This window comes from Thunnus maccoyii, chromosome 15 (assembly GCF_910596095.1).
Source record: "Thunnus maccoyii chromosome 15, fThuMac1.1, whole genome shotgun sequence".
Classification (NCBI taxonomy): domain Eukaryota; kingdom Metazoa; phylum Chordata; class Actinopteri; order Scombriformes; family Scombridae; genus Thunnus; species Thunnus maccoyii.
In genome coordinates this window covers 10,875,446-10,895,100 of record NC_056547.1, presented here as the reverse complement: position 1 = coordinate 10,895,100, position 19,655 = coordinate 10,875,446, and the positions used below count along the sequence as shown (strand labels likewise).

The window sequence follows — 19,655 nt, the reverse complement described above, 5'->3', positions numbered from 1 at the left end:
CGAGCTCTCTGTCGGGGAGAAGTCGGAGCGCAAAGGAGGGGGGGTGGGATTGCACTGGTGATTTCTGCTGTCTATGTTTAGAGGCTGTGTTTATTGTGGATGCATCTTAGCAATAGTGTATACATCTATTATTCTGCTGAGATTGTAGATTACTAGGCTACATCTTCTGTATTCAGAGTTATAGAGTATTCCTCTCTAGGCTCATAAGGATCGTGTTCTCTGGTTTAAAGGCACTGATCACCATTGCAAGCTCATTTTCATGAAGATACAACGAGACGTACTCACAATCATTGTCCACTGACATGTGGCACATCACAACACAGGCTGTGATTATAAAATTAGGAACAAATTTGTGTAAAGTGCGTTTTTTTAAACCTAAAAGCAGCCTTACTATCATCAGCTCTCCTGGTGTATTGTTTGCATGGCGCTCAGCAGCGCACCTTTTGTCACTCACGCTGCTCAGATGTTGCGATGGGGATCACAAGTGTAAAAAGCTCATCTCAAGATAGGAAAACCTTTTTAGTCATAACGTTAGCGAATGTGACACAAAATCATGCGATGTGGTCACTTTAGCCTAAAGTCACTGTAAGTGCAACAGGGGCGCTTTAATTCACCACTGGATTATCATGAGTCTACCAGCCTTTATTTGACACACGCAGCCTGTTACCACTGTCAGGAAATCAAGGTAGCTGGTGGAGCAGCAGGGACCGATGATGTGCGGTCTGAATGAGAGAGAGATGCATGCTGGATAATTAAGGAGAACCCGACATATCGGCAAGTGGGAGATCTGGGAAATTTGGAGGAGGGGCGGCTGGACACTCCGCCTTGATTATTTTTATAGACGCACCCGCACGGTGCTTATGTTTGCGCTATGCCAGCCTTGTAACTTAATCATATTATAGGGCTCGTAAATGGAGAGCGGGCTCGCCCCGTGAGGAGGAGAAGTTGGTGTTTTGAGCCTCTACAGCTGGTGTCATCGGCTGACTGAGCTGAGCCGCGCCGCTAGTGCAGGGCGCTCAACAGTTCAGTGCGCAACTGTACTGATTCGGCTTCAGGGGGGGACTGGATAGTCTGAACCTCTCAGTACGGAACCGGATGAACCTGCTACAGCCACCTGCAACGGATCTCAGTATAATTCATTGACAGGTAGGCTGGATAGATGGCATATGTTGACAGTGAGATTGACACACGTTAGACTGAGTTAACATAGTGTTACTGGGTCACAGTAGGTTGTGTGATGAATTTATGGATAATTAACAGTAATTGTAATGCTACTGTGTATAATTATACTTTCACTGGGCCCTATCTAAGCCCAAAATCTACTCTCTGAGCCTTGTACAAGCTTCAGTACACGTTGAAATCTTTTGGCAGATGATCTGCTTCTCCCACTGGACAGATGGGCTGCGGGTTGCACATTACTCTGCCACCAACCAAGAATATTAAATAATGCTGCCAGTAGTTCAGCTGTCATACTGTTCCTGCTTGCAAAGTAGCATACAAATCAGAATCAGTTTAATCTTGAATGTAGCACTGAATGTATATATGTCTTATATATGTCTTAATTATGGTCTACTTTGCAGACAGATATTTACAAATCTGACTTTATACTGAAGATACTGAACAGACTACTGACACACTGACAGTTCAAGGCATTTTGGGAACAGTTGCATATCAAACAATGTGACTTGACTTCCATTTAAAGTGCTCACTCAGGCAGAACAACAAAGTTATATTAAATTCAGGAAATATCATTCTACATTAAGTCTTTCTTGAGAGCTGTAGTGAATTTCAATTTACTTGAAAGCTTTTTTGAACACTCATCCATCCGTCTTGGCTTCACTTTTCGAAGAAATGCAACAGGGCTGTGTCTTTTTGATGCAGTCCAAATAAAATATGCTTTGTTCTGGCCTCTATTTGTGTTTGATGCCCCTCTTCCATTCAAGATATATTATTTAATAGCTCAGGGAAGAGCAGAAAATTACCTGCTTTCACATCCCACTAAGTGCTCCATGTATTAATGAATCCCAAAGAAACAAACAGGGCTGCCGGAGTTCACTGCAGCATTTAATTGCAACTCTCTTGTTATTTTTTGATGGAAAAAGATGGCGACTTCAGTGATCCCAAATAAAGTGCTGTCATTATCATGGACGCGCAATAGAGGCTCTCTGGGGAGGGTGGTTCCTGACAGCAAGCTGTACACGCATTTCATCTGATTTATGAAATGACTTTATTGTAATGGCAACCCCTCGTCTTAATGGGATTTTACATTCGTGATGGTTCTGTAATACCCTCTCTTGTGATTAACAGAAGCACAAATCTTGTCTTGTAACGTTGCCCAAAGACAATATTCACATTCCAGAGGTGCTGGGTATTTCCATATTCAAGGCATTCATTAGGTGGATTGGGAATATCAATGTGCAACCTTTAAAAGCTATTAACCCTGATGGGTCACTGTGTGTAGTGTTCCTGTGTTCTGGTACACTTTTTTCTGTGCTTGCATAAAAATCATGTTCATAATCAATCTGGAGAGTAAAAGAACAGTAGTGTAGTATTAGTGTTATAAATTCTATAATCAGACACAGAAAAAGCTTTTAAATAATTTATTCTCCTCACAAGATCCTAAATCTTTTCAAGAAACGTGTGGCAAAAAACTACTGCTTTAATCTGAAATGTCAGGGACGCTCTACTAATTGAACCCAGTTTGGAATGAACCCCTTTCTCCTTATCCCAGGGTCAGATCGTATTTCTTCTCTGTGTTGTCAAGGTCAGATTGTTTATAGGCTGATCTGATCTGAGTTTCTGAGATAGGAATGCCTCCAGGCCCCAAAGCTGCAGAGATAAGATGAGTTGCAGGTAGGATGCACTGCGAGCCCGGACCAGTTAATAAGGCAGATGGACTTCGCTACATGCTGTTTCTGCTGTGTGTGCTGTCAGGTGCACAGCCAGGCACCCGAGAACAGAGCAGTGCGCTTGCTGTACCACTGACCTCAGTAGGCTTTTCCACTCTATACGCTCGGAGCTGTGTGCCAGTGTAAAGCTGTGATCTCGGTCTCTTGTCTGTGTGATCCAGTCCAATCCGCGGTTTTCTGTCCCGGTTTTCCTGGGACTGTAAACAGCATTGCCAAATTCAGCACGCCAGCTTGAACCTCCTAATAATTGTTCCTACCCATCTCGTTCATTCTGTTAATTAGCCCTTGTGGCGTTGGAGTGCAGCATATTGTTGAGACATAATTAATCAACCCGGCTTGTAATTATGCTGGGTTTGGAATGTGAGCGCGGTTGGGAGGCTGGTTGCGTTGCAGGGCGTTCAGCTTGAGGTAAACATCTTATTAACCATGTCAGAGCCTCTCAGCCCATGTGGAGCAAGTACTACAGTTTTATTAAGGTGGAGAAGAACATACTGTTATACATATTATGAAAATGGCCTCGTAAAAGTACTAGCGCTTGATTAAGTTTATGGCCATTATGGTTCGAAGGTGGTCGAGCTAATGGAAAAATACTTCAGTAGCTGTGTGTAGATGCCATGAGAAATGATTTTTTTTATACAATAAAAAGTTATTTGTTCAGCACACACTGAAAATGTGCATATGCATGTATCTGTCTACTTAGATATGCATATGGTGTGTGGGTGGGTAAAGAGCACCTCAATTTGAAAGGGCAACTAGTAGGTGAGGACAGAAAATAGAACATGGATCACATCCCCGTTGTAAGCCTTTAATGTCTGTCAGGGAAGACAGCACATATTTTTTTTTTTTTTTTTTTTTTTTTTACTGCAGCAGGATTTCTTTGGTTCACCACAGACTGGCAAATCTCCACTGCAACCTCATGCACTCAGTCGCTCATGCTCAGGTTGTACACAATCTTCGGAGAGATGGAAATGCAACCCTGTTATTATGCAGGCATTCACATTCACTCAAATAAAAACACATATTGAATTAATGAGCATATGCACAAATTCCTGGCTATACTGTCCCCTCCAGTCACTAAAGCAAAGAAACACACGCTAACAAAGTGGTTCCCAAATTGGGGTTTGGGACCCTCCATGGGATCACAAGATAAATTTAAGGGGTTATGAGGTGACTAAAGGGGTAAGAAAGCAGAAAATATCTAATTCTGCTACAAAAGGTTAGCTGATTCTTTTAGCCTTTTCCCTAATCTCAGCTTTTTCGCTTGTGATATGGATATTTTTATGTGTTCAGCCCCCTTAAAGGGGACATAACATTATTTTTACACTGCTATGATATTGGATGTCTATATTAAACATAGTCCAAGTTCCAAAACTTGAGGTGAACGAATGTAAAAATGTTCCCTGAAAGTCAAAAGCTAGGGCTTCAGCCTGCTCTGAACGCTTCATTTGCAGTATTGCCTGTAGCCATTGTTGCTGAGGTTGTTCCATTGGTTGTTCATGATGTTCACTCTTGTATTCCAGATCAGAATTGGGCTCGAACATGTACAGATATATTCGAGAAGTTTCTATTTTGTGGAAAGAACAAGAAAAAGGAGAAATCCTTTCATTATTGTTTGTTTTACTAACCTCCCAAGCTGCTGAAAATCAGTCAACACGCAGCTTCTGGAAGCTAACCAATCAGAACAGTGGGCTTACCAGGAAGGGGGCCTTAGAGACAGGAGCTAAAACAGCCTGTTTCAGACAGGACTGGACTGAGGGTCTGCATAAAGAGCCAGTATAAGATAAATAAAGAGTTTTTTAAACTGTAAATCATGCAAAGATATACCAGTAGAGCCCCTGAATATAAATATAGACCTGGAAATGTGAATGATACGTCCCCTTTAACAGTTCCCAAATAAAACTGAGAAGTAAAAATAACTTACTGGTTGAACTGGCCACCATTTGGTGACATATGCAACCTTTATTGAGGGGTCACAAGTAGACATAGCTTCACTCGAAGGGGTCATCAGCATAAAAGGTTTGGAACCACTGCAATAACAAAAGTGACAAGTGCAGCAATCTTCTGGTCCCCAGTCACGCTGTCACATCTCTGGGGCCTGTAATGATAGAGTCCGGTGTTTAATTTTAGCTCGACCTAGCCTTTCACCTCACCACAAGATTTGTGTTTTCCTCAGAACACTTCATTTCACTGAACTAATATGTTCCCAGCTTTCGGCCAGCAAAAACACACATGCCAGATGTGTGTTTAAGTATAGTTTAGACACACGCTCACACACTCAGGCACAAACAGCCACAAAAAGTCACTGAAAGGTCTGCTGCCACTGAACACTCACGAATCATGGCATTTCAGTGCAGTCACCCCGTCAGTGTATGATAGGCTCCCATCATTCAGGTGGACTGTCTTCACAAGCTAACCATATCATTTGGGAAGGAATAGAAATCTCATTTTGCCGGGTATTTGGACCATACAGTGTCAATTTACAACTTGCTCCATGTCAATACCAAAATCATTTCAGACATAATAACGCTGTAGCCGCTGCTTCTCTTACAGTAGCGACGACTCGGCCACCTGGAGAATGACCGTAATGATAGTGGTCGTGGATTTCATTTTGAGTGTCTACAATGTCAGCGCTGAGCACTGGTACTTCAGCCAGAAAACAGCAAATTGAGCAATTAAGTGGAAAGCCAATCAGTCCCTGAAAGGCAGAAATCCCTTTTAAAAAATATCCCATTTAGTAGAAGAAAAACACAAATTGACAAATGCTGAATTTCCAGCACAAAGCCATCATCGGTGACATCCGTTCCAGAAAGCGTCAGTTTTCATTTTCTATCAAAGCCTGCATAACCACAGTTGAATAAGCTGCTGTGTAAACACAATTCAAGGGAGACAGATGGGATGACAAATTTCAACTCCATTTCCCTGAATGACTTAATAGTGTAGTTCTGTGGAAAACTGCAGCAGGTAGAAACAGTCGAGGGAAGTTCTTAAGGCTTGCAAAGAGAAAGAGATCAAGGGCAGTAAGTAGAGGGATTAGATCCAGCTGTCACCCATGAAATATCAATCATATAGTCCTTCTACCCCTTGTCGTTCTCTCCTTCTGCGCCACTTTAATGCCCTTCAGCCTCACCTTTTATTCCCCTTGACTTGTTCCATTGCTTTCCTTTTGAGTATTGACTTTCATGTGTCCTCCAGATCAGTCTATACTCAACAGGAATTCTAGTTTAAATTAAATTCGATATTTTCATGTTAGAGAGGTCAGGTAAGATAAGGTGGGTAAACAACCAGAAGACAGTTGAAGCTGAGAAGTCATCGCTTTGCTGTAAGGATACGGAACATTGTGTAGAAAAGCTGGTTCGTCCAACTCTGATGGTACATCATCCACCTGCGTCTTTGTAATAGCAGATTTTAATGCGCTGCGCAATATTCTATTATTTTTTTCCCCTTTGCAGTGTTGACACAATTTAATTGCTTGCTCAGTACACTCTAAATGAACCTTCCTAGAAGTTTCTCTGCTCTCAAGGCGTGCGAATGATCAAAGAATACTTGGCCTTGCTGAGTGTATTCCTCATGTCTGTGATTAAGTATTTTATGCCCCTCTCTTCATCCCCTCCTCCCCTACCCCCACCCCCTTTTGAGGATGAAGCAGGAATAATTGAAAAAGGAAAACAGCATGAAAATTGTATTGTTCCTAAGTGAAACCCTCAAGCCAGCTTAGGTAGCATAGGAAACGGAGTGGAGAAAGTAGAAGGAGTGATGGAAGGCAGGGATTTAGAGAAGAAGGAATAGACGGGGAAACAAATGACGAGGGGTGCGATTGTAGCGCCCTGAGTCCTGCCCTCACCTTTCCTTGAACCCTGTCCTTCCACCTTCAGGCCCCTCTGTTCAATGAGCCTTGTGGCTTTTCCCGGTGCTAGTCACCCAACCATAATGATCCATCATTGATCCATGACAGAGGGACTTCTCTCACCACTTAAAGCCACTTACGCGCGTATGTGCGCATCTATGTGTGCGTGTCTTCTTGTTGAATTGCAGCTCCAAGGATGTTGTCAGCTCAGTCAGGTCCAGGCATGCCCAAGAGTTGCACCAACTTACATTCATCATCATTGTTCGTTGTTAATGGCCATACAACTAATATTGTACAGTTTTCTTTGCATTCTAAAAGTAGGATGGTAGGGAACAACATAAGAGTGTTCAACTGAGGCTGTTATGTATTTAAAAAATACATAGTTTCATGCCCTAATATCCTGCAACATTATCCTCATTCGTTATTCACTATTCACATATTATCTCCATCCTCCTAACCTGTTATACCTCATTGCCTCCTATTGTAATTCTGACATCAATTAAAAATTGAGCTTTTAGCTTCTATTATTTGATACGTTAAATGGAATGAAAGGTGTCAAGTCAAAGGCTTTTAAATAATCATCATGTCGTATTGTGAGATGACAGTTAAGCAAAGTTATTTCTGCACGGCCAAAAGATGGACAAAAGGAACGCTGTCCTTATGTGAAATGGCTTGGAATTAAATTAGATAAGGCAACAGAATAGATTCTTCATGCCCGTCATCATTACCATCGTCATCGCCATCACTATCAATTATATCCCCACAACCACAAATCACCAGGACAGAGCTCGCACACATATCTCACTGGAGTGTATCCTGAGGAAGATTGAGGTCTAATTGTGTGCGTTGGTGGCAGGGGATATAAAGCACGAGAAACATAAAGAAGGGAAAATCAATGCCTTAACTAAAGGAGCAAGTGAATTATTGATGAGGAGTATGTAATGGGATCCCCAGTGTCTATTTCTCCCCAACTTGGACTGCTTGCTGCTCAGGCGGCTACAATTGTGGCCAGAGAAGTAGAAACAAAGAAGGTGTCAAAAACCACCCACTAATATCACTGCAGGTAGATTAGCCGACTTGAATTATCTGTTGCGGCGTGGTCGACACCACTGGCTGTGGTGTTCACTCCCACACATATTAACAGTAAGAATGCATTTCCAAGACTCATGTGCCCAGATGATACTGTCACACTTAAGCCATGCTGCCAAGTACAAGGGCTGTTAGTGTTTCAAAAAATCAAGTTTTAATGAACTAGAGCGAAATAATGTGTATTTAAACGCAGCCTAATGCCACGTTCATATCATGTGATTCAGACTGTATAATGTTACAAGAGGCCAAGAAAGAAAAAAACATTCACACCAGTCTCAGACTTGTAATTCAGAGTTAGATATATCAGGAATTTCTGACAGCAACACTATCTCTCACTTGAGAGATAGTGTCACTTGATAAAATGAGCCACAGTTGCTCAGCATTTCAGCTGACAGCATAGTTGCAAAGCCACCATTACTGGCACCTACATCATAATAAAATTGTACTTTAACTCTTAAAACTTTGAACACGTTGTAACTGGTAACTTTGTAACTACCTAGCTAATTTCACCTAATTTAGGCTGTGACTTGCAGTGTAGACACTATCTTGGAATAAAGTGTGAATGCTCCCAAGTCGAAAGAACTTGGAGGTTTTTCTGCTCTCCCAATTCTGCTAATGTTGTGTAAACGCAGCATTATCCTAAACTATGTTGTACAATTAAAGTTGCTCATTTGCAGTGCCTCTGCAGCTTAAGTTGGGTGACAAGCTAACATTACTATGAGGCAGTTGCATTTTACATTGTTTTACATTATTTGTTCAGCAGAGCTTGCACGTTTCTCCATGTTATGTAACCAAAGTAAACTACAACAGTCCAATTTACTGATGCAACAGGGCAAGCAATACACCAAAATAGCAGTGGATTTTAGAAACACGCCCTCAAATTTCGTTGTTGTATGATAAACATTGCGTAATCTGATTTTACAATGATATAAAACAGAGAAAAGAAGGAAATTATCACATTTGAGAAGCTGTAACCAGCAAATGTTTGTCATTTTTAATGGACTTCTGTCAGTCAACTAATCGATTAATCTTTTAATCATTTTAGCACCACTTACAGGTACAAAGACATTCACAAGATATACCATAGTAGAGCACATCTTGGAGATATATACTGCATAAACATATACTGCATTTGCAGTGTTTATCACTAAAAGCTGCTCTATTCACACTTGAACCTTATTTCCTCAATCCTTTTGAGGTGGCGAAATCAGACAATGCATTGTTTACCCACATCACCAGCGTGCTGTTTGTTTTATTGCAAGCAGAGATGGCAGGCATCACTTCTGCTTGGCTGGAGAAGAGGCAGAAATGAGGAATGTGAATGAGAGGTAAAGCGAGCAGGCAGGTGAGACCTGAAAGCTGCCTTTGTGTGGCAGCTGGCAGTAGGAACACTGCCCTTCACTGTGAGGTGTTCTCCGCACACACATCTATACTGTACATGTTGGGGAGTTATGGGGGGATGTTTGGCAAAAATATGAGGTAGAAAAACCGTTGCAAGTTTGCGAATGTAACAAAAAAAGCCTTCACTCGGTCTCTCCAAGGTGAATGGGCGTTCCAGGGCCATAAAGTGGCTTTGTTTTCCTTCTGCTTTCCCCAAATCTCCATTTCAGCTACTAAACACTCTCATTTTCTTCATCACTGCACCTCAACTGTATCTGGCTCAGTTCAGCTGGAGCTTGAAGAGCATGATAATATCTAGTCCCGTCTGCTGCGCCAGGTTTTGCACACTATCGCAAAACACTTATTCCAGAAGTCAGTACACATCACAGCACGTACGAGCCTGTGAATATCCAGTCACATTCATCTTTTTTTGCAGGAAAAGTGGAAACCACAGAGGGAGAGAGATAGAATGAAGGTGGACTTTATGAAGAGATGGTTTTGATTTGTGGCTAATCAGGGTTGGATGCCTTTTTGAGAGTGCACTGAGCTGTACTTTTCTCAATTTTCTCCTTATGGGCTTGAGCTGAGGAGGAATTTTGACAGTTTTAAATCCTCTACTGCCTGTGAAACATTACCCAGCTGTGCTGCTTTATTGCTGTTTCATTATATGTGTGTGTTCGTGTGTATTAAATATGATATAGGTTGCAGATTACATATGTCTATCCAAAATGAAAAACTATCCAAATGAAAGCTTATACCCATTGGACTATCTGTAGTGCTAGTTAGGGTACCTCTTGGCACAGCAGTGTCACGACCAATCCCTGAGTATGTCCCAGTGTTGGTTGTGGAGCGGCAACTATTGCTTTGTACTGATCTTGTTTGTTTACTTCTCTCCCATGAAGGGCCCTGCAGACATCAGTCTCGCCAGGCACCATGAGGCAGCAAGCTTGGCCTGAGAGACCGGAGAAATCACCCTTCATCACTCTCAACCAGGCTGGACAGATGAAGAAATGCACACAGCAGCAACAGAAGCAGCGTATGCCACAGCAGAGACAGGCTAATACACACATCTGAGAGTACAGTGGAGAGCAAATGGGGAAGGCAGAAAGAGACTGAGAGAGGGGAGTCAGTAACTCAGATTGTGTCATTCTAAATGGCAAAGTGGACTGGGCCACACTCAGAGGCAGTGATGTCCTTGTTAACACATTGTCCTCCGTTAGAAGCTCCTTGTTAGAAGTCACAAGTCAGTCCCCCACCCCTGTGAGGCCACAGGGCTGAGGGGCAGAGGAAAAGAAGAACAGAGGACGAGAGAGAGAGAGAGACAGAGCGGAAAAAAAAGACTGTGACAGGCCCCCATGCAGGCGCGTAAGAAGTATGTTCTGCTGGGCTTGTGTGCGTGCTGCTGGCTGGTCCTCTTTTACTGGGGCGGAGGAGTCCAGCTACGTCTGCTCCGGCTGCTGACACGCCAGCGGGGTGAGGTGGTGCGCCCCTGGCCCAACTGGACCGACCGGGCCTTCCTGCCCCGCTATGCCCACCTGGATGAGCTCCAGACGGACCCTGGGACGGCCGAGTCCCCCCGCCAGCGCCGACAAGCATGGTCTGCCATTTATAAGGACAGCCGCTGCCGCATGGAGACCTGTTTTGACTTTTCCCGGTGCCGGCGTAGAGGGAGGGACGGGTTCAGGGTGTATATATATCCATCGGAGAAAAACGATCGCGTGTCGGAAAGCTACAGGAAGATCCTGACGTCTATAGGTGAGTCACGGTACTACACGTCAGACCCCCGTGAAGCGTGTCTGTTTGTGCTCGGGATAGACACCCTTGATCGGGACCAGCTATCAGGACAGTTTGTGCCCAACGTGGATGAACGTATCCGTGGTTACCCGCTGTGGAACGACGGGCGGAACCACCTGATCTTCAACCTGTACTCAGGCACTTGGCCCAACTACACAGAGGACCTGGGCTTAAACATCGGTCAGGCCATCTTGGCCAAAGCCAGCCTCAACACAGAACATTTCAGGCCAGGCTTTGACGTCTCCATCCCACTGTTCTCGAAGGATCACCCCCAGAAGGGTGGAGAACGGGGCTGGCTAGTGAGGAACACCATCCCGCCACGGAGGAAGTACCTGCTGATGTTCAAAGGGAAGCGTTATCTGACAGGCATCGGCTCAGACACCAGAAACGCACTCCATCACATCCACAACGGGAAGGACATCGTGTCGTTGACAACGTGCCGCCACGGGAAGGACTGGGAGAAGCACAAAGATGCCCGCTGTGACCATGACAACCTGGAATATGAGAGGTAAGACAAGGGTCAGATGGCCAGTGGGGAGGGCATTAATGAGGTGATGTTAAAATGAGAAGCGAAGTGTGAGTCAGTGTGGCACTTTACAGGGATTTATAGGAAGCAGAGTGTCAAAATGTTATTATTTTTTACTAGGAAATACCCAGTGGTGGTGTTCCATTTGCCTTCTTATTTGAACTTTACATGCTGATTTATATGTCTTTTTAGATGTTACTGATTTTCTACAAGCAATGTCAGTGGTTGCTTTTGTGTCTCACTGGTTATTTTTGTCTCTCTTTTATGACTGGTTTAGGTTTATGATGTTTGGCAGACGCTTTTGAGATCAAAGATTTTACACTCAGACTCAAGTCTCTGTAAATTTAGATTCAGGTCACTATTTACAGCACTTCTCTTGTTCTTTTATTATTGCTATTACTATAAAAATAAAAATACAATTTATAGTAGTTACATGTAGTTATAATGTGGTGAGATTGCAATGATTGACCTTGAGTTCATCTATTATTCAGGATGTATTCACACACATTATTTCCATTTTGTATTGTACTATAAATTTACTCCTTCAGGCAATTAAATAAATATAGCTACAGATAATGAATAAGAATTCAAACTACAGCGTGTAGTGAGCCAAAGCAGAGAATGGCTTTGTGCATTATCTGATTACCTCAGAGAATAAACCTCTGCTGGGTGTTAAGTTTAAATGTTATTCTGGGTTTTTTTTTTTAATAAGACTGTCCATATTTATAAAAGTTTTTCCTGTTGTTGTTCCATTGAGAATATTTCTGCCATTTCCACTTTAGCTGATAAGATATTTTGGAGTTCACTGATTAGATGAGGGGGTGGAATGGATAACAGACCTTGAGAAATGAGATACCAGCGACATCTGCAGTGCTGAGAGTAATGATTTATTATTAAAAACCAATTAATTTTGACACGTGACCTTTGCCAAGGTTAGATTAAAAAAGTGTACATAATGTATCATTTCCACTTTAGCCTTATACAGGCCTTTTCAAAGAGTGGTTTTCAAGAATGCGAACACCTTTGTTCACTTAATAATGAAAAGCTTTAGGAAACACACCCATCTGCCTAATACATGTTGCAGCAGCTTGGTAAACATGTCTCAGCCTCCGAGGGCTTTTCTCATACTGACTTATTAGAGCTCAGACAGTAATTTAAAAAACAGATGGAAATAGATGCATGTAGTCAAAACACACAATAGAACCTGACGTTCCTATTCTCCAGGAATACATTCTTAAGGTGAAATCTCAAAAACAAGGTCTCCTTTTTTATGTAATCGCTTTTTAATTATTTATTGCAAAAGAGAGGTTCAGTGTAAACCCTGACTCTGCCTCCACTATGTTGGATTTACTGTAGCAGCTGAGTCTGTGAGCTGATGAAGATGGGAGGAGACCCTGGACTGGTGAGGATCAGGGTATTGAACACTGGTAATGGTAGAGACACAACTGGTTTATTACAGCACTTATGGACCTTAGTAAAGTTAAAGTAAGTTTAGGTGAATCCACTAAGCTGCTGCCATGGGAAAAGGTTATTTTGTTCAGTCAACAGGTAAATTTATAACAACAAGTAAATTGAATTTTTAAGAATATGTGAAGAACTGAAGAATTTTATAAATACGTCTACTGCAAATTTTCCAATATTTTCATTTTTTGTCCTTTTCTTTTGTGATCCTGTCTTGAAAAACTCAAAAAACAAATACACACACATATATATACACACAATATATAACAATGTAAGAGAAACAGCATTTTGACTGACCCAGTTTCATCAAACAAGATTTTTGTGGCCATTATGCAAGTCTGACTTTGATTAAAGCCTACGGATGTTTAGTTTAGTGCAAAAATAATTATCTTCTAACATTCTATACAGTAATAATTATATTGTTGATATAGAGGAACCCTATAACACAGCCCCTCTGTTTCATTCCTTCCTGCTTAACTTACACTTTGCAATAAAAGTCTCTGAAGCTGAAGTGCTGACAGAGCTCCTCATTATGAAGTCTGTGTCTGTCCATTCATAGACAGATACCAAGAGCACCATAGTCTGATGGTTCAGAACATTCACAGACAGGAGAAGATGGATTTCTGTGAAAGGAAGAATAATGAAAGAATGAGAATAGAGAGTTGGACTCACACCACACTCTCTGTTCAAGTATGACTTTTCTGGAATTTGTGGTTAATAGAATAAGACCACAGAGGAAACTCAGAAGAACCAGCAGCACTGGCATTATTCCATTATAAGATTATTTAAGTTATCCAGAAGTTTTGGAGGAATTCATCTCCCTGTCTGATGCATACTTGGGAAAAAAAGAAGCAGAAGGAACTCAAGCCAAATCTCTGCTTCCAAAATTTACTCTGAAAATTGATTACTCGCATGGCTAGTGAGCAAACTACTGTAGCTGGCCAGCTTACTGCTAACACACTAGCCAGCTGAGAATACGCTAGCGCTAATAAGTGCCTGCTATTTAGCTTGGTTGTTAAAAGGAAAATTAGTTTATCAGTTTAGTTTATTCAAGAGACATATTTGTGCCGACTCCTGTCTCATAACTGTCCACAAACCCTGCCAACTGTGGAGTAGTTTAATACTCCAGTAAAGGTGATTTGAATTTACAAAAGTACTTCGCCTCATTGAAAATGAATTGATTTAGCTGCAAAATATTACTGTTATAGATGCTGGTGTGACCGGGCCTTAAGAAACACTTAAACACTGTAAACTGCATACTTAAAAATAAAAGTAGTTTCAATTAATGAGATAAGTGAACACTCAACTCAGTAGATTCGTTCTAATCATCGCTTCAAGTCACAAAGACTTCAAGTCAAAAAGAAAAGAGCTCATGTTTAAGTTATGAAATGTGTCTGAAAATGAAAACTAGAATTTTAAATTTGAATTTACTTAAATTTAATGAAACTTGTTCAGATAAAAGATTTATGGAATCCACTAAATTCCTGCGTGACATTTTACAGTGTACTTCTAACTGCATCTGCATCACTGAAATGCCTCTTCTCTGTGGGCCCAACAGCACGTTTTTGGCATAAGAAAGAAGCCACTTGATTAGTTGAAATTCAAATCTAAGCCACTGAAAGCTTGAAGTTGTTTTCAGGTGCTCTGAAATAAACGCTCAAAGCAAGTAGTTTGAAACTGTACAATATGACTTTTCAAATATCATTTACCCCGGGATCAGCAGTTAGGTGGTGGTTCTGATCCAAGCATACTCCTACCTTAGGCTTGTTTACATTGGGGCTGCTCAGCACTGTATGAATGAGCTCATTTATTCCACACAGCCCACTACTCACACACCCGGGTGGGCAGGGGGTTGTGTGGGATGGGGAGAGAAGGATAGTGGGGGGATGTGGGGCTGTCCCATGTGGCATTTTGCGGTAGATTTGGATACGGCAACGGCTGTGAGGGTGTGAGGGTGTGAATGGGGGAGGCAATGTGAGAGACAGCTGCCATTTGTAAGAAAAACACAAAAAAGCTGGATGATTTTTTTTCTTTTCTCTTCTTTTGTATGAAGTCTGTTTCTCTGGAAATTGGAAGCTTTTAGCCTCGGAGGGAGAGGTGTGAGGGAGGGATGTGGGTAGAGGGAAGGAGGGAGGGAAGGTGCTTCATCCATCTCTTTATTTTTGCATCCTTTGAATCTTTCTTTTGGGAGAGAAGAAGGGGAGAACATGAGAACTACTGAGTCCAAATGAATGAAAGAAATAGAAAAGAGGACAATAAACAAATTAAATGAACAAGGTTTCTGAAAACTAAGTTTGGGCCACATAGAGACACATCCTCGTCTCACCACCAGTCTGTTGTTCTGGCACATTCTTCGCTCTTTTCTACCCCTCTTTTTACTCTTTTTGTCTGCTATTTTTGTCAAAAATCCTGCATCTGAAAAAAACAGCATACCAATAATAATGTCCATGTCACAGAGGGAGCATGTGTCTTAGTGTGTGTGACTGTCACTGCCATATATGCACAAGCTTGTGTGTGTGTGTCACTGTCAATGAGGCTCTTAGAAGGTGGCACCAGGTTAATGAGCACATGCATCTGGTACACTAACAGATTAGCCCTAAGGGACCTGGACAAGACAGCAAGAAACGTACAAAGGGCAGAAGGAGGAGTTAGAAGGAGAAGTAAGGGGGGGGAGGGGGGACTCAGACGGATAAATCAATACGTGTCATGACATCATTTTTCTGCCCAAATAAGAAGCTTTGGAGACAAAAGAGAAAATGAATTGGGCTGTAAAGTGATTACCTCAGAAGCTAATGCAAACTTTTTATTGTTTTTCCAATAAATTGAGATTTTTTTTTTTTTTTTAAATGTTAAAAATAGCTTTGAAAAAGTTTTTAGTTTGATTGAGCTGAGGTTAATTAGAAGATGTTTTAAGGCCGCCTTGAAAAATGCAGCTCCCTCATTCATTTCAATGAGGCTACTGTGTTGACTCAGTGGGGAACGGCATGGTTATCTGTTTACTTGCATGACTCAACTTTTGCTGTGACACAATGCCACATCATCCAGCAAAGCTCACGTTCATGTTATATATCACTTTGTAACGTGGATGTCATATTTTTACTGTTAACTTGAAGATTGTTGTGATGGAGGTTAAAATGATTGTCGCTTTAGAGTTTAGAGAAAATCCTTCCTTAAACTGTTGTAAACCGCTACACGATGTTTTGGTGTCAAATTTATGGATCTGTTACTCAAACTGGACTTCCTGGCTTGTATTTTATCATCTCACCACTACCTTAGGCAACACACCCCCATCAACCCAGCACCTTGAGTTGTTTTAACAAGTTTTAATGAGCCACTGTCACTGTAGCTTCATACACATTATTACTGAACAGCACAAGTACCTATTTAAATTAAGTTTACCCAAGTTACAAAAACCAAAAAAAAAACATAGATACAGATTTTGGTTTTATTCGTCCAGGTTTTGAAATATCTGATACCTGAGGTTTCTGTCTAATACAATAAAAGTGAACTGACCTTAATTTGTGGTGCTCGCAGCATTAAAAAATTACATACTTACTAAAAACAGCTTCCTTCTTACTCTGGTTGATCCACAGACCATACTATAAGCAGGTTTCATTCTTGAGTCATTCAATAGAAATGCCTATTTTTTACTGCCAACTTAGGTTTAAGCTGCATCAATGTGTTGGTCTTAAAGGAGTACTAAAACCAGCAGCGTTTTAAAGCTGACCCTCCCTACATCTACAGTACTGTACTGTATATGTTTTTTTTAGTAGACTGCTGAATTGTTGCATAATGCACCCTCTTAGCTTTATGAAACAATGATAACATCTCCATGCCTGTTAGGAAAGTCATTATTTAAATAGATTCATTTCAAATACCTTTGGCCCCCGCCATTTCTATTAGCACAATCTTACTCTTTTAAATACAGAATAATTGGTAAATGGAACCCAAAAATCCCATTAATTTCTGCCATAGGGAAAAATAAATGTGAACAGGAACAGAAAGTGCCTGGAAATATTTTTCGGGTCTATTGAATTGGTCTTTAACTTTGAACATGTGTGTATGTGTGTGTGTGTGTGTGTGTGTGTGGATTATGGATGATAGGAGAGAAAACAGAACAAAGTAGCACAGGGACAAGTTGGAGGTGGGACACGGTGGTACCCAAGGCAATAAGAGCAGCAAGACAGAAAGGAAGAAAATGAGAATGTCATATGATAAAGATTACCAAAAAAATCGGAAAAAGACTGAGGGATACCGCAGGCAATTTAAAGAAAAAACGAGAGTAAGACTGGGCAGGAGGGAGGGTGACAAAGTGGGAGAGAAAGACAGAGAGAGTGAGAGAGGGAATTGAAAGAGAGGGGATACTTGAAGCGAGGGAGAAGCTGTGCTGCAGCCTAATGGCCTAGTTTCCCCTCACTTTAGAGAATTCTCTAAGAAAGGGAAGAGAAACATGCATTGTACAATGAATGTAAATGAGCAAGAGTGTGAAAAAAAAAACAGAAGGGGGAGGAAGAAAGACAGGGATATTTAGGAGGTACAAAAGGTACCACAGAAAACACAAAGGTCTCACGTTCAATTTGGACCAACTGAGAACCAAGATATAGAGATAGACAGGATTTGAGAGAGAAATTGAAGCGATGGGGAGGGTTGTAATTTCAGAACTCTACTCTCTCCTCTGTTTGTCTTCAATGATTCCTGAGAAAACAGCCTCAGCATATAAGGGCCGATGTTGGAACCAGTGGGTCATTATTCATGACCCTCCTTGAAGGAACTCAAGGTTGTTGAAAAAGAAAGAGTGAGCAATCAGACTTTCAGTTCAGGATAAATGCGGCATACTAATCAGACAAAACAGAAGTGAAGGACTGCAAGGATTTATTGGCTTCGCTGGAAGTAAGAAGGAAATGCTTTAGAAATGCTCTCATGCATATATAATTTCAGCAGGATATGTGCAAATTTTTATGCTGCCATGTGCATGTAAATACAGTAGAATGATTCCCATAAAGGATTTCAATGTGGTGCACGAAAAGTGAGTCAGCATTGGAAAGGAAAACAGCCTCAGTGTTATCCACTGGTACGTATAAAAAAAAAAAAGGCCTAGCATTGCAGTGTAGCTACTACATCCATACCTGAGCATATTTGAATTAATATGCTGGTGTGAACATACACAGCTGTGTACGTGTGTGTCTGGATCTGTAAACAGTATATGAGAATGTGTGCGAGTCAAGATTTTGGCAAACCAAATAAGAGACGCTGCAGTCCACTGTAATTAGGGTCTGTGAAATTGTACCTCTGAAGATGCTGTGGTCTAAGTGTGTGTATGTGTGTGTGTGTGTGGTTTGTGTGGCCCGTCTCTGCTGTCTCTGTTTAGAATACTTGGAAATGAGAGGCAGCCTTGTGATTCTCTGGCGCTCGCACAGTACATCCTCCGTTCTTTTTCGTCCTGTCCAGCTCGTGTCTTTGGATCCCACACATCAGTCTTCCCTCCCTCTCTCTGTGTGAAGTCTGTTCAAATGTTTATAGTCACAAAATGCTTCACAGTGCAGCAAAGGTTGTGCCCTTTGCTTGGAATTAATCTTTCTCACAAGCCAGTGAGAAAAGAAAAACCATTTTGTTTTTCTTTAAAGCTGCTATGATTAGTATTATTTCATTAACAGTGAAATTACTATGTGTAATGCATAGACCGCATATAACATAGCGAGGTGTGATGTCACCCATCGGTTTGCATTGGAGCCGGTTTGAAGCCCACAGTTGCAGCTTATTGTCGGGACCATTTTTTCAGTTTGGAGCCAGGACCTCCCAAATAAGGAGTGCAGGGTGTTGCCTTTCATGGTCTGGAAACACACTGCGCTACCTCGGACCAAAGCGAATGCTGAGTAGTGCACACTTAGGCTAACGTTAGATACTTTAGCTAAATTGTGCTGACAAGGCAGGTAGCATAATCAAGCAACATTAAACTTAACAAAATATTGTGACAATAGTCTGACACAGCTGTCAATCAACACCCACATGGCAGACATCAGAGCCAACTATGTCTTCAAATCTTATTAACAGAGCAAAGACCACCAGCACACTTACAGTAGAGGGCCTGAATTTAGCGATTGAGACCGTAATGACTTATTGAAAAAAATTATTGACTTAGTATTTCAAGAGAGAAGTTGCCGCTTTTTGAATGGGAGCCAGTTTGAGCCAGGGATTTTTTGGACCCAGCATCTAGCTGCTGCCGGTGGCATTGCAATTTAAGGGACTTCCGCATTGGCTCTAAGCCTCAAGCCGTGGTAGTCTGCAGTTCCCCTCAACTCTATAAAGCTTTTTAGCGTCTTTTAGCTCATCGCTTTGGTTCTATGCCCTGCAACTTTACTGTTTTGGTTCATTCACACAACTCTCATCAGCAAAAAAGACTGATAAAACCACTGTATGCTACCTTCCCAGCGCCAAAAACCAGACAAAGTTAGCGATAGCTGGTGAACACAGTGGAGCATTTAGCTGCTAGCAAGGCAAATATTTTTGTCAACAGTTGGTGGAGACTGAATCAGAGCTGGAAGGAGAGTGAGTATAGGACTTAAGCTTTGTTAATATTTCAATACAGATGCAGACATCTGCAGACCTGCACACATTTCTATACACACTACAATCTGGGATTTGCGTACACAAG

At 41.6% G+C, this 19,655-nt stretch overlaps 1 protein-coding gene across 4 annotated transcripts in view; it reads left to right on the top strand.

Moving 5' to 3' along the window:
• The window catches only part of LOC121912899 (exostosin-1c), an 88,493-nt gene that overhangs the window by 5,388 nt on the left and 63,450 nt on the right, over positions 1–19,655 (top strand). For 3 of the 4 annotated variants that reach the window (XM_042435435.1, XM_042435432.1, XM_042435433.1), the window contains exon 2: positions 10,125–11,524. In XM_042435435.1, coding sequence (XP_042291369.1) covers positions 10,578–11,524 — 947 coding nt within the window. In that variant the 5' untranslated portion in view covers positions 10,125–10,577. Of the gene's footprint in view, positions 1–710; positions 1,147–10,124; positions 11,525–19,655 lie in introns of those variants that run through there. The other variant, XM_042435434.1, reaches the window with a different exon arrangement.